Below are 14,519 nucleotides of genomic sequence, written 5' to 3'. Positions count from 1 at the left end.
TCGTCTGTATCTTGGAGAGCCCCGACTTTGTGCCTACGGTGCATTAAAATTCTAAGGTGGTTACTCAAATCGATGTATTGATCGATTTATTGCTTCGGGTTGATCTTAATCAAATATCAGTGTTGCCTCGAACGATGTACTAAATCTGGGAACCCACTCGGCGTCTTATTGATATTGCCGAATAGCCCGTCATAAATGGCAATCAAATCACCGAGGACCGAGTTTTGTGTGTCGATTAGCAGACGTTGCGGTCCCAGATTTCCTTTGAAATTCCCTTTTTTTCATTGATTTACGCATATGAATTCAGGCGAAAAGGCAACCATGAGCGAATCTTAGTGCGACGATGTGGGGATCGAGGTTTATTTATATTCACGCGCTCAAAAAATCGGCTTCACTCTCATCACCGAATTCTTCTTCTTCCTCCTTCTTCGCCGTTTTTATGAATGAAAGCAACTACCCGCAACACCACATTGTTTGCGAAATGCATAAATTATAAAGAGGAAAATTTATATTGATGTAGGTTATTATGCCACGAGGTATATGTTTCGTGATTCTAATTAGCATTTTCCCGGAGCCAGCTGGAGCGGATCTCGGAAAAACTTTTTTTTTTCCTTATCCCGAAATCTCACCGGTCACTTGTTGCCAAACGTATCCTCTTTTTCTGACAGATAAGTTTTACAACATCATATATTAACTTACGAAAACAGACACGTTGTTGTCCGCAAATATCTGGATTAAAGTTTAATCCCTACAACCTCAATAATAGGTTGCAAAAATAAGTATCCTTACCAAGTCGTCAAATTAAAAATTGGGATTATGAGCTAAGTATTAAAATCATTAATTTTTTTCATTTCATAAAAACAACTTTATTTTAAAAGAAAGAATGCCTCTAAAACTTAGTAAAACCTCACTTTAATCGCAATTCCTGTAACTTTCCATACATAAAAATAAATACATCAACGGAAAAAAATGAATGAAAATGAAAATAAAAAAAATTGGTGATAATTGAGGTGATATGGGCACATGGCCTTGATTAATATCCGAACAAATTAGCAAAGTAAGTGATAATACTTATACAACGGACATAAGATGTGATAAAACTGAAAGCATTGGTTTTCCCTCGCTAAATTAATTGTTGAAAATCACAAACGATCGGAGCCTGTGGTGCATGGTGCATACTTCTCAACGCAAAATCAAATTTCAAATTTTATATTTTTCATACAAATATGTATTTTTCCCCGATTTTGCAAAACTGCACCGTAATTTTTTCTCATAAGGTATCTTTCAGTTTTCCCTGCGCAAAATTTCACGCTGACATTTAGAAACGTTAGGGTAACATTACATAGTCATTGGCTTTCTCAGTTTATATCTCCCCCCCCCCCCCCCGTTTTTAGCGTTGCTTTAAAATTAAACAATTGGATCCAGTTTCCCTGAAAAATTTCTGGAAAGTCAAGCAATATGTTTTAAAGTTCCATTAATTTTGATTAAACATCCTTCTAAAATATCAAATTCACACACTATTAAGATGCAAAATTGTTTCACTCCTCTATGAAATTTCATCATGTCTTATAGTTATTTATACACCTCCTGAATATATGTCATCTTTGTCATCTCAGTCCTCAGAATATGATGGGTGTATTGAGAAAACCTGGATATTCTCCTAACTAATTTCAGTGTGGATACCTATTCATTGATTCATTTGATTCATTTTTATATGGATCTTTTGAGCATAAATGCGTTCAATGTATACTTAAATATTCTCGCTCGCACTCTTTCATGGTAGATTTTGGAAATTTGTCTCTGATTTAAGGTAAAATTAGGCTCTTGTAACACTGTCAAAGCTATTAATAATATTATAATAAGGTATAATGATTATGCAATGATGCGGCTCTTTGAGTGAAAGTATCAAATCAGGTGACCTGGCGCCAACGAGTTAAACCAACGTCTGTTGGACGTGCAAACGCAAATTTATGAGAAGGTGAAGAGGTTATCAACGGGAAGAAATAATTTTTACTCCTAACGAGATAGACTTGCTCATAATAAAACTGCCTTATCACTCCGCAGTTTATTGACATCTTATTATTATAACGCGGCGCGATCAAGCTGAGATCCTATTCACACTTTCATTTTCCGAGATTCTTGCAAAATCCCAGACTTTAACTATGAAAAACAGTTGACGTGAATAATTTCAATCACGGTATTTAACAATCGGCAAGACCGCAACAAGAGTCTCACCTATGATACGACACAAGAGACCAAATGGGTACTGAAAGGTAGGATTTGGTCGAGAGCACTAGAACGTCGAGGTTAAAAAAGGCTCTGCTCGAAAACGGCACATGTGGATTTTATCAACCGACTTATTGTGGCGTCTCTATTTCGTACTTCGATCTCGCACTTTGAGAGAGAATAATTTATCTGAGATTCATTTTGAGGTAGCGTCGTCGCGTCGTTCTACCTTTTATGGAAGCTGCGAGGGTCCTCTAACACCTACGCGGCGAAGCCCCCCGGAGGCCGCTTAGCGCCCTGAGAGTACCGCTTCCTGGGTAATATTTCAAAAATGTGAGGAAGGCTTCCAAAAGTAACTTTACCATTAAGGAGCAGAGCGGAGTCCCTGACAAATATTCTCTCTGGATCGAATGTCGCATGATTAATTTTGGGAGTAATTTGAGAAAACAAGCGGCTTAGCAGCGTTGTGAATGGAACGCTAGTCCGGGGTTCACTCGTTCGAGCGTGTAAACACGGGTCGGTGCGATGGCTCGACGGGCAGACGTGGACACCATGTAACAGCAATCGGTTGACATGAGCCACGGAAATCTACAACCGGGAACATTTCGTCGCCATCTCCCCTACTCTTTCTCCCTCTGTCCGAAAAATTAACACCAGTACCGAATCGTTCCGATTGGAGAAATTGAATAACGACGGAGGCCACACTGCAAAAAATATAGGTGAGCCACGAAGAAAATATCGAGGGGAATTCTATCACATGCAACAACTGAGCAGGAATAGCATCATATTACTGGAAAAGATTACCCTTATAGGTCAACTCAAACCTTTGTAACACGAAGGGTATTATAGTGAATTTAACTGTAGGTATCAAAGTACGAAAATTAGTATTATGGACCAGTAGACAAGGTACGGATTCAAGCATCCCTATACCGTCACATTCTGACCAAAGTATCACAAGCTCCATGGGACGTTTTAAAATTTCCATTGCCATTTTATTTTCTTACAAAGAAATTGTTCCACGAAGCTGTCCTAAAAATTTTACTGAATTTTCTTTGTGTTGCCGATAAAATTCAATAAAAGTTTTAGGACAGCTTCGTGGAACAATTTCTTTGTAAGAAAATAAAATGGCGGTGAAAATTTTGAAACGTCGCATGGTGCTTGTGATACTTTGGCCGGAGGTGACGATACGTTGTTGCTCACTTTAAATATCGGTGTATGAGAATTCATTCCTTGTCAACTGGTCCATTGAGCATACTCTGGTGGATTTTTGACCAAGTTGTGTGCTCGAGATGAAAGTGCCTCGTCTGATTGGCTCACAGCTGAGTTTACCCGGCGGTTCGGTTCGATCCAATATCAAAACTGCTCCGGATAGGCCAGAAAACGGCCAAGAATCTGTGTCGGACGTCGCCGTGTCTGGTGCCGGTCTCGGAGACTCAAGTTTACAAGCAAATAATTGCGTAAGAGCGATTGCTTGAGGGCGATTTGCCAATCGCCGGGCGGCTCGCCGCCGTGGCGGAGGCGCTGTGGAGCACTAAACGCAGAACCGCCCACTTGGTTCTTCAATCCAGAATCGATACTTGAGCAGATTTGAACTAACAAAAATCCCAATACCCAATCAAGCGCCCGCACCGACCCGTGAGATCATTGCCGAAATCCAAGTCGGCCCCTTTGAGTGTGCTTCCACTTGTGGGCCGTAATGCTTGCAGTGCAAACATGTATGCGCCGACGCGTCCACAGGGTGATCAAAAAGTCCCACCACCACCCCTCAATTTCCTCACAGCTCTTACCCCTTTTCAGAGTGGTCCTTTTAAATGTCGCGGGGTCCCAAAAGTCGTTCCCTTTGACACAAGAGCACTTGCAAAATTTTAATGCTATTCCTCAATTTATTTAAAAGTCGCAGTAGTGTTGCCAGGTACTTGTTTTGCGGGATTTTTGGATCACCCTGTATATTTTGGAATGAGCACGAGAAAACAATTTGGACCCACATACCCGAAAAGAAACAAACTCGCACTCGAATCAGAAAAAATAGGTTCAAAGTCGACCATACTAGAATTTAAGGACGCACCCTGAACTTTGCCCTACCTTGAAACTTTTTTGAGAGTTCTGTTTAAAGTGTTGCCTAATCCTATCCATACCTGAGATGATCTGAAGAAATTTTAAAGGGGAGGGCGGTACTTAAATGATGTTAAACTTTTGTCTCTTTTTGATAGCCGCAAAAATCATGGAAAGCAGTCCTTCGGGCTGATTATCATAACTGATATGCAGAGCAATAGGCAAAGAAGAGAAAGGAAAATGGAGCGATGCTATTGACCGAAACGGGTGGTTCCAATATACAAAGGAGATAAGTAATAGAGAAGCTGATGGCAACCCACGAGGGACCCTATAATAAGTCCAGCATTTTCCTTCTTAGTCTATACCAACCACCCATTTAGACTAATGGCATCGCTCCTTTTTCCCTTTGTTCTCTTCGTCTACCGCTTTGCTCATGAATTTCAATAATCAGCCTGGAGTAGAACGGTAGAACGGAAGAACTTTAGAACATACTCTGACAAAAAATGAAAACTCAGAGGGAGTCAGAGAGCATGTAGTGACTTACTTGATCCGCGTAGATGCTGATAGGCTCGCGTAGAGCAGGAAAATGAAGAACTCTAGTGGTTTGTCGAGGGAAAACAAGAGAGAGTCTATTTTCGTGAACGCGCAAGGACTGCCCAGGCCTTGCGAGCCGCGCCTATAGCTCAAATGTTACGATTAACTTAAGTTTGAAATCGGGGGGCAGCTTAATCAGTTTAATCCAGATAAGTGAGCCCCTCGCACAGGAGCGGGGGTGACATGTGGGGGTGTGAAAGAGCGCCGCGTGTATGAATGGCCAATAAAGACACGAGTCACTTCGGCTGTCATTACGTCACGACTGATGCGTAAGGAGATGTAGATGTAGATTACGGCGGGAGTCACATTAGATCCGTATCGCGGCATGCATGCTTTTTCGTGAACCTTGACTGAGAGCAAGAGAATGACCGAAATTATGGGCAAGGACGCAACGACTTGGGGTCGCGTTACGTTACGTCGCGGACTCGACTGGCCGCCACACAACACCGCGCCGCGCCGTGCCGTCAAACCCTGCGGCGATCCTTCCATGACAACGCAGTGGTATCGTGCATCACCGCGCCAATGTTGGATACCTTCGGAGGAAGAGTATTGCCATGACCGCTTAGGAAGTCCTTGCGGCGCCAATGAGAGGGAGCATTCTTGGTCCGTGATTCGTTTAACGAAGAAATTCCGTGTCATCCTTAACTTACTCGACGTTACAGGTACGTTACAACGAGCCCCAAATAAGAGCTAACTAAAGAACAAGTCGCATGCATTCCGTTCAAAATCTTTCTCAGAAAACGATTTTCGAACTTCTCCAAAGAATCAAGGAAAACAGTTCTTGTTCCCTCTTTTTCTACTTCCTCTCACGATAATTTCATAATTTAAAATTTATAAAAATCAGTATCCCGTCGGTAGTTATTCTTAGCTTTTTAACCCACAAAATTGATGCTAAAACTTTTAAGCTCCATCTCGAGCTCATGCCAAAAGACAGTTGAACACTGAAAAAAAAACACTCCGGTCGTTGAAGCCGTACTTACGGGATGTGTAGACATACCGTCCGCGTTCCGAGCTCAGTGACCGAAGGTTCCGGGCGTAGCACCCGGAGCAAACGATGCTACGGCTCCAGCGCTCGGAGCTTTCGGCCCCTGAGCCTGGAACGGACGATATGTCTATCCAGCCCGTAACTTTTTTTCGGTGAATCACAGTGAGCAAATATTTTAAGGTTCCGTCAAAAGATGTTTTGTGAAAATCCATTCCATCTTTTCAGGGATTGCACAGAGGACCGCATGTGCCAAAAATTCTAAAATCACCCGACCTATCACGCCAACGTAATTCGCGTGAACAATTGTGGCACACCTGGATGATTGGGGATGGAGGAAACGACGATGATGTGGCGCCACACAACGACAAATATCGGATAATTGGTTCCGCCGTTTTGGACTGTCACAGCTCACAGACATACGTGAGAGCGCCGCGCCAAGCCGTTACGCCAAAACTATGTGAGAAAACTGTCTGTTTGAGACTTGGTGCTGGTAAAATTTACCGCACATTTGACCGAGACGTGAAAACAGATTGATCCATCAATCATGTCTAATTCGAAGCATATACACTCTCTGACGATTTTGAGCTCAAACTTTGAATACGCATTACAATACAATAATGTCACAAAAATAAAGGTGTGGAGAAGGTAAATATTCTATGATGCCAGGCATTTTGAAGTCCTGCTTAGTATTGAACCTAAACTGGAAAAAAGTAGGTATTCCATACCACTTCGTCGTGAGTCTCGGTCTCGCTACAACAGCGAATCGACGACTCATTTTTATTTAATTTTTGTTTCCGGTTTATAATGGAGTTGTAACTATTTCGAAACGATCCGGGTTCTTCTTTCGACGTGTTCCTCTTCGCAGCCTTTCCCCAAATTAAGTTGTTATTTTAGTTTGTGTTTTTGGCTGATTAAGCTGTACTGAAACTCCGTTTCATTGTCATTCGTATATATTCTGCACGTAAAGCTCTATTTGTTGGGCGAATCTGCAGCATTTGTGACGTAGCATTGATAAAACTAAACCTCACCGGGGTAAGGAAGGGTGGTGATAAAAATTGAGAGGTGGTTTGATTTCTTACCTGAGCTAATTTTTCCTTGCTGTGAGACGAGCATCGAAAGAGGGGTTGATCCATGACCGCGTCTGCTGGAAGCCCTACTTAGGGGAGTGATTCCAAAGAGCCGATTTTTAGCGGTCTGGCCAACTTTTGAATACTGCGTTAAACCCATATTGACTAAAGGTTTGTAAAATAAAATATATCACAATGGAAGCTTAGAGAGTAGGTTGATCTGCTACGTTATCTATCACAATTCATATTTTTTGTTTTGTTTTTGTTTTCGGGTTTTCGAGACGTTTCTAATTCTCTAACCAGTGAAATGAATATATTCTTGCTTAGTGCAAAGATTTAGATGATAAGAATGATAAGTGTAACTCGGCTCGTTCGAGCCTTGAATTAAATTTGTGTTCTGAGATTTTATCTCGTCGTCATTTTATTCCCTACAGAGTACTGATCAACTTAAATTGCATCAATTTAATTTGAGGGGGCGTTTTCGTGTCCTCAAGTCGATCCTTGGCTCCTGAAACAAGAAAAACGCTTTCCTTTAATCTCAAATTGTAGTCAAAACTAGTGAATAGTAAAACATAAATAAATGAAAATAAATACGAAAAACACAGGGTTATACATGTTATACAAAAAATAACAAAAACACAACAATGTATGAAACATAAAATCAATTAAATCAAGAAATGCTCAATTCAAAATAATTTTTTGCGTGAAAAAATATTGAACCTAAGTATGTTTGAGAGGACTCAGAAAAGTAATTTTTTCCAAAATACCCGTGACCTAAATTTTTCGTTTAACTTTGATTAAAGACTTTGATTCGGTATCCCATGATTGATACCAAATATTATCGTCCTTTTTAAATTGGCATGACAGTACGTTTTGCGAGTGTTCAATTTCATAATATGACTTCGTCTTTCCTGCTTAATTTTGCGCAAGACAAACAATATTTAAAATGCACGTCGCGCATTGCATGAATGAGATCTTTGATAAAAAGGAATTGATTTTTTGCGACTGTTTTCGAAACTGTGGCCACCACTTCACACAGTTCTCTTCTTGCCCCTTGCAGAAAAGGTGAGGTAATGGCCTAAGTCCTAAATCTTGGCTTTACGTGTTTATTTCTCAATGGCAGGTGAAAAAAATCATTTGAATCAACTGGATACAACGAACCGAGACATACGTCTGCCTGAGGCTGATATGTGGCAATTATCAAATTCATATTGGCTTAACATTTTCCGGCCAAATTCTTGACGAATGTAAAGACAAGCGTGTCTAAATCATGCTGGTGAATATGGCAACCAAAGAGAGAATTTGTAAGATAAATACGCTGCATTGGTGATCAGAGTTTCATAAAAAGCAGCTTGTAGTTAAATGCCGCCAGTTGGGACACTTAGGCCACACATCGCTGCGCGGCAGGATAGAGCAGCATTTAAAAAAGAACGGGAATACGTGATACTTTTCTGCCTCAAATGTATTAGCTCACTCCGAGGTACTTTATATGATCGTAAAAGTGCATCAGCACCCATAATACTCTACTCTGTCACGTCGTTTCTCACCTTATACACCTCCATGTTATTTACAACTTTATTTTCTGCCTATCCTCACTTGCAGCTAGAGTAATGCAATGTGAATTGCATACTAGCAATGATGAGAATTCTAATTTGAAGATTAATTCCTTAAAATTTAATTTTCCTCCAACCATTCCACTCCAAGCATAGATTTGGTTGATACTCAAGCGCTGTGATAGCCAGGAGATAATAAACTTTACTTTTTATCAGTGGATCGAATACAATCAATAACCAATTAATGCTGGAGTTTTTTTGTTATCGGTAGCAATTAAGTTTTTTTCTCTCATTTTTTTCTACGGTCGCACTCCTTCATTTCGATTTCGGTCATTTAATCGTAATTGTAGTGTCAGGTCGTTAAATTGTAATTAAAAAGAGGTTCACCCAGCTTTTCAAAATCTAATTTTCCGGAAAAAGTAGTAATGTATTCCTACTGGCGTATTTTGTCGTTTAAATTATGGTTTTCATTCACATATATATGTAAAAAAAAAGTTTACCTAGACAACCACCTGAGAAATGGACAGAAAGCTATCTGTTTTCAGCGGAAGATGATAGATTATTTTAGATATATTTTTTTATTATTATTTTTATTTATTTTTTTTTAAACTTGACGAGTGTTTTGAAAGTATCATTCTATAAATTTGTGCTCGTCACTTTGAGACGGACAAATAAGACTTACGAAGAAAAAATAGGAAGAATAAATCGAAGAGGAGGGAGGAGAGGAAAGTAAAATAGATGAGGAGAAAGAAGAAGAAGAGAAGGACGAAGAGAGAGTGAAAAAAGCCACTAGTTCAAAGAGACGAATACAAATATTAACACTAGAGGAAGCTTAGATATGACCTTTCGAAAAACAAACAAGGAAATAAGATGATAAAATTGTTGAAAATCAAGTGATATCCTCTATTTTTGAACTGGGAAAAACAAATGTTCAAGGCTTAGATTAGGCATATTTTACCTTGCCCTTCGAGCAGATCATCGCGATCATCTGCGCGTTGAGGAATGACCACCCGCCAGAAAATGATGAGGACACGCAAATGATTAACCTTATGAACTTATCTGAAGTCCAAATTGGCGGAGTAACACAAAGTGCGTTTATGGTTTTCTGATTCCCTTCATTTTCCTTGTGATGAAAATGCGTGGTATCTCATCTAGGCCATCTGAATGGATGACCGCATCTCAAGATCGCATGACGTCCGGGCAACCGCACACCGCACTCCCGCGTTACGGAAGAGAGCCCCAAGTGCACTTCTATGGTGAGCCACGGTTGGTGCGTGTTCTTATGCGTCTTGCGGCTCACCCCGGAATGCATGTTTGGCTCTTCTCCGTAAGGCGGCATCGCGCCACGCCACGCATGCTGCAAGGTGTCCGTGCGCATGCGTAAATGTCCACGGATGAAAATCTCTCAGTTGCCTAACATCGGGTGGATGTGGTGAGAAATCTTAACTGAAAGCATAGCTGTCGCAACCTAAGTTAAAAGAAAACTTCAATGAAATTACCGGTGAGGATTCTGAAATCTATGGTTCTCTCGTATACAAAACAATTATTGGAAATCGACGGGGAAAAGTGCCTTACTCCCTGAAGGCAACATTTTCAGTAAAGCTATCTTTACCTGGCTAGATTGGGTCAGAATATCGGTACTGGACTTGTCATCTGAGGATAATGTCTTATCTCCTAAAATAATGATGCGATCAGTTCAGTTTAATTTTGTGTCATCAGAGGGCGCAAAGTTGCATTACACTGTGGCGATTTCGCACCCTTGATACGGTGTAAAATAACTGTGCTTAGATTACCCCGGAATCACGTTTTTATAAACCTCGATCTTTAAAATCCGCGTAAGTTTGATTTGGACTGATGTTTTAAGCTTTTCTCGGTCCAAAATTATCGGAGAATACTCTTCTATGATTTGGTATCAATGACTTAATTTTAAATATTTTTGGACTGCTGTCCCTTTTTCCATAAATGATCACAAATGAAGGCCTTTGAAAGTAGGATATCAATTGTTTTTTCAATGCTTGACTACAAAATCATTAAATAACAGTTCTTCAGTTTATGAGTGACTAATAAGAAACAAATTGTGACGGCACTAATCGGAACTGTTAGGCTCACGAGCCTAACCCTCGGAGACTTAAACGCACGATTAGAAATAATGCCGGTACAGGTATGTACACATTCTATTTATAAAATATGTTCTAAAAACAATTGTGCCGGTTATAGCTACGGGATTATATTCACTAGCGTTCGGAGACTTAAACGCACGTTTAGGAGAAATGCCGATATCGGTCCATTCACATTCTATCGATAAAGTATGTTCTTGCGCACATGCACTCAATTTTTAACACTATTTATGTGTATGTAAATTCTATTACTCACTGTCTGTCTTAGTTTCCCTCCATTGGATGCATTTCAAATTTTTATTTTTACACCTCCTCCACAGTGTCATAATTTTGAGGTCTACAAAGTATATTTATACCTCGAGTTCACGTGGGACCATAATGAGGAGTCAGATGGACCAGTGGGAAGTACTTGTTATAAAAGAGAGAACATCTAACCACTCAATCACATGTAACACACGATCCTTGGCGAATGATTCGCCGTTGGAATGTGAGAGTGCAATAGCTTCAACTGGAACGTGGACCAGAGACTGAAGCCAAGAAAAGGGCACTGCCTACTGCGTAGTAAGCTTATGATCTTTGATGTTTGTAAAATAATTTTGCTTACACACATTTCAGAGGGTTGATAGCCATTGACCGTACATAGTGGCGCAATTTTAGCTTTGTCGACGCTCTGAAGCGCAAAAGAAGCTTATCTACAGTACAAGCCCAGTAAATTGCATGGAGATATCTTTCAAACAAAATCGTACATAGTGCCCTCCTAAGGGAGAACACAGTGTGAATGAAGAATAGAGTTTCAGAGACTCGACTTTAATCTTGGCTCAACTGCGTGATGCCTCATAGACATAGGTCTCATGTTCATCCGCATTTTCACAAGTTCATAATCCAATTTTTGTCATAATTTTAGCATAATATTGCTCCTCAGAGTGACAACTAAAAAAAAAATCTTACAGTATGCTTCCTTTCCCATACATACTGTATTTTCCTAAATAGGGCAATGTATTATAAACGTTTTTCCAGAGCATCAACTCGGTGAGAAAAAGTAACCGATATTTTGTGTTTATTATGGGAAGTAGAACACATCACTAAGTAACCCAAACGTACGGTCAATATTTCTTGATTAGTTTTCTTTGGGTCACATGGACCAAATTTTTGGGTTGAAAATTTGCAGCTTCGTTAAAAATTGGGGCGCAAGTCGCCTTAGAATATCTACAGACCTCTACCGGCATTTTTCTTAAACGTGCGTTTAAGTCTCCAAATGCTGTCCCTATTCTTGTTGCTCTCGTTGTCACTCAGAGGTTGACAAACGATGTGAGTGGCTAGCGCTACTCTTGCACCATCAACATTGCGATCCAACGAATTATTGAAATTGATAGACAAAACGATAGACAAAGAAGACATAGACAGTATGGAATGATCCCATTGGTTGACATTGGTGGTTCTTATGTACTAAGAGAGGAAATGATGAACTAACTGTATAGGGTCTCTCATGGGTTGTCGTTTAGTCTATTATCTACCTCCTTTGTCCATTGCAACCCCTCGCTTCCACCAATAGGACCCCTCCATATCCCTTTTGTCCTCAGTGTCTATAGCTTTGTCTATATCAATTTCAATAATCGGCCGTAAGTTCGACTAGATGAAAAATAAATGTACTGGCACTAACCGAGGAACTCAAAGTAATCCAAAGTAACCATAAACCATGTAGAGTACATGGAGTCGTAACGTAAATGGGAGAGCTGGCGCCATGTTCTGGTTGACGAGTTCCGAGCCCGGTGTGTGCCGAGCTTGGGTTACTTTTTCGATCCAAAATGGCGGTGTGGAATACGTAGTAATTCCTATCTTCTTTGTTTACATTGGATGGCCGTGTCCCCGTGTATCGAAGACAATCGATTATGTATCGAAAAAGTGACCCGGCGTCACACAGGAGTCACGGAATTCGGGACCTGGAAAATGCTGAAAAGCGGCGCCAACTTTCCCACTTACATTACGGCTCTATGTACTCTATGCCATAAAGACGGAGACTTTGAACTATGTGGAGCGGCAATAGAGGATGGATGGACGAGATTTGGCAACGAACTGGGGCAGCATCCATACTCAGGAGCAGCGGGCTCGGACAGCGGCAAAAGAGCAACGGTGGATGACATAATGTTATGTCACGGAGTCGGTGCGGAGCGGGCGCTGCGTGCGTAGACCGCGCCGCGCGCCACTGTGGAGCGGGCCCGGCTCGGAGGCTGCCTCCACGGCTGCCACACGTCGGGAGCGACTCAGCCGCAACGCATGCTCCCATACGGAAACGGAATGGACTCGACAACAGCGAGAATCAGGCAAACGGCCAGCTTAGAATAGCTTCTTCCTTTCGTAGAATTAAGAGTGAAACTTGTCGGGTTTCTTCACTTCTCTTACCCACTGACCTAATCTTACGCCTTACGCGCCGCCGCCGCGCGCCGCACTCCACTCCACCGCGCTAGCCAATTCCCAAGTTCGTGGCGCGCAAGGCGGCAACTCACGCCTCCCATTCCATGCTCTTCCTTTGCGGCCATCTCTGCATTGCACCCATGCTTTCCTGCGGGCCGATTATTGAAATTGATAGACAAAGCTATAGACAAAGAAGACAAAAGAGATATGGAGAGATCCTATTGGTAGAAGCGAGTGGTTGCAATGGACAAAGGAGGAAGGTAATAGACTAACTAACGGCAACCCACGAGAGACCCGACAGTTAGTCCATCATTTTCTCCCTTTGTCTATAGGAACCACCCATTTCAACCAATAGGATCGCTCCATACTCCCTATGTCTTCTTTGTCTATAGCTTTGTCCATCAATTTCAATAATCAGTCCGCTGGCTCTTGAACGCCGCTCAATGGAGTCCTTTGTCTTCTAGGAACTGCTTCGTATCATTATACTCCTGTCCTGAGGAAGAACGGCCTATGAGCTTCCAGACGTTGCCATATTTCCATCAATAAAAAATGAATTTACTAGGAAAATAAAACTTTTTAGGGGTCAGGAGTCAAAAGTAAGTATAGTGCTTGGTCATCTTACTAATCCTACACCCATTGTCCCTAACCAAGACACTAGCAAGATTTGTGAACCGTAAAGAGAGCAAACGCAGTGATAACGTTAACGCGCGCTTAACGTAACAAACGTAACGCACAACTTTGGTTTCAAAACTGTTAGTACAAGTATAACCTCATTTTCTGCTATCTTAACTTTTTGAATCAACTGGATGTAACATTTTTTATTTTTCATTTTATCATAAGAGCTTCATAAAGCCCACCAATCATAAATGGATCTCTTAATGGTGTCATTTGGTGTCATTGCCCTCGTTTGAGCGAAGACGTTCCGAAAAACCAGAGCGATCCTGTCGATGTGACGCAACGTCATTACGGAGTGTTCCGAACGATTTGTCGGTCTTACGCATGATACCTTCGTGAGGAGACCGACGCCGAATCCAAGCAAAATCGCTGAATGCATCCGCCGTCGCGACGCGACGCGTCGGGACGCCCTAGTAATGAGCACCGCGCGTCGCGCGACACGGCACCGAGTTCAAGGTCGCCGCCACTCAATCTCGCCTTCGCCGTCCAGCCCCCCCCCCCCCCCCTCCCCGGGAGGGCCCTAGTTCCTACGAAAATAGTCAAATTCCTCTCGTAAAAGGAAGAAATGTTCTTAGATTCAGACGAATTCCGCCTACCGCTCGTCTCTTTAATACATAGAGTAAACTAGGGGGCAACCCCCTGGCTGCAATACGGCCCGGACCCCTTGGCGCTCGCTCCGCGCAACGAGCACCCGTGGATTAATAGAAATAGAGCGGGTTCATCTAGGGATCGTTCCCATGGAACCCATGATGCCCATGGAAATCACACTGAGCCCGGAACGGATACTATATCAATACAGCCAGTAATTATTTTTTTCAAATCAACCCGGTATAGATCT

The 14,519-nt window shown here is 41.7% G+C and overlaps 1 protein-coding gene and 2 long non-coding RNA genes across 3 annotated transcripts in view; 1 reads left to right on the top strand and 2 right to left on the bottom strand.

Moving 5' to 3' along the window:
• The window catches only part of dsb (scavenger receptor class B member debris buster), a 67,846-nt gene extending 60,742 nt beyond the window's left edge, over positions 1 to 7,104 (bottom strand). Inside the window, exon 1 of the mRNA XM_019043437.2 lies at positions 6,937 to 7,104. Coding sequence (XP_018898982.1) covers positions 6,937 to 7,084 — 148 coding nt within the window. The 5' untranslated portion in view covers positions 7,085 to 7,104. The remainder of the gene's footprint in view (positions 1 to 6,936) is intronic.
• Positions 4,829 to 7,332, top strand: LOC109031732 (uncharacterized). The gene is made up of 2 exons (XR_011899828.1): positions 4,829 to 5,534; positions 6,083 to 7,332. It is a non-coding gene; the product is annotated as an uncharacterized lncRNA (long non-coding RNA).
• Positions 7,295 to 14,519, bottom strand: part of LOC140224549 (uncharacterized) — a 74,001-nt gene continuing 66,776 nt past the window's right edge. The window contains exon 3 of the long non-coding RNA XR_011899829.1: positions 7,295 to 7,432. This is a non-coding gene — a long non-coding RNA (uncharacterized lncRNA). The remainder of the gene's footprint in view (positions 7,433 to 14,519) is intronic.

Source organism: Bemisia tabaci, chromosome 4 (genome assembly GCF_918797505.1).
Source record: "Bemisia tabaci chromosome 4, PGI_BMITA_v3".
Taxonomy (NCBI): Eukaryota; Metazoa; Arthropoda; class Insecta; order Hemiptera; family Aleyrodidae; genus Bemisia; species Bemisia tabaci.
Note: the sequence above shows the minus strand (reverse complement) of the source record. Positions and strands in the feature narration are given on the sequence as shown.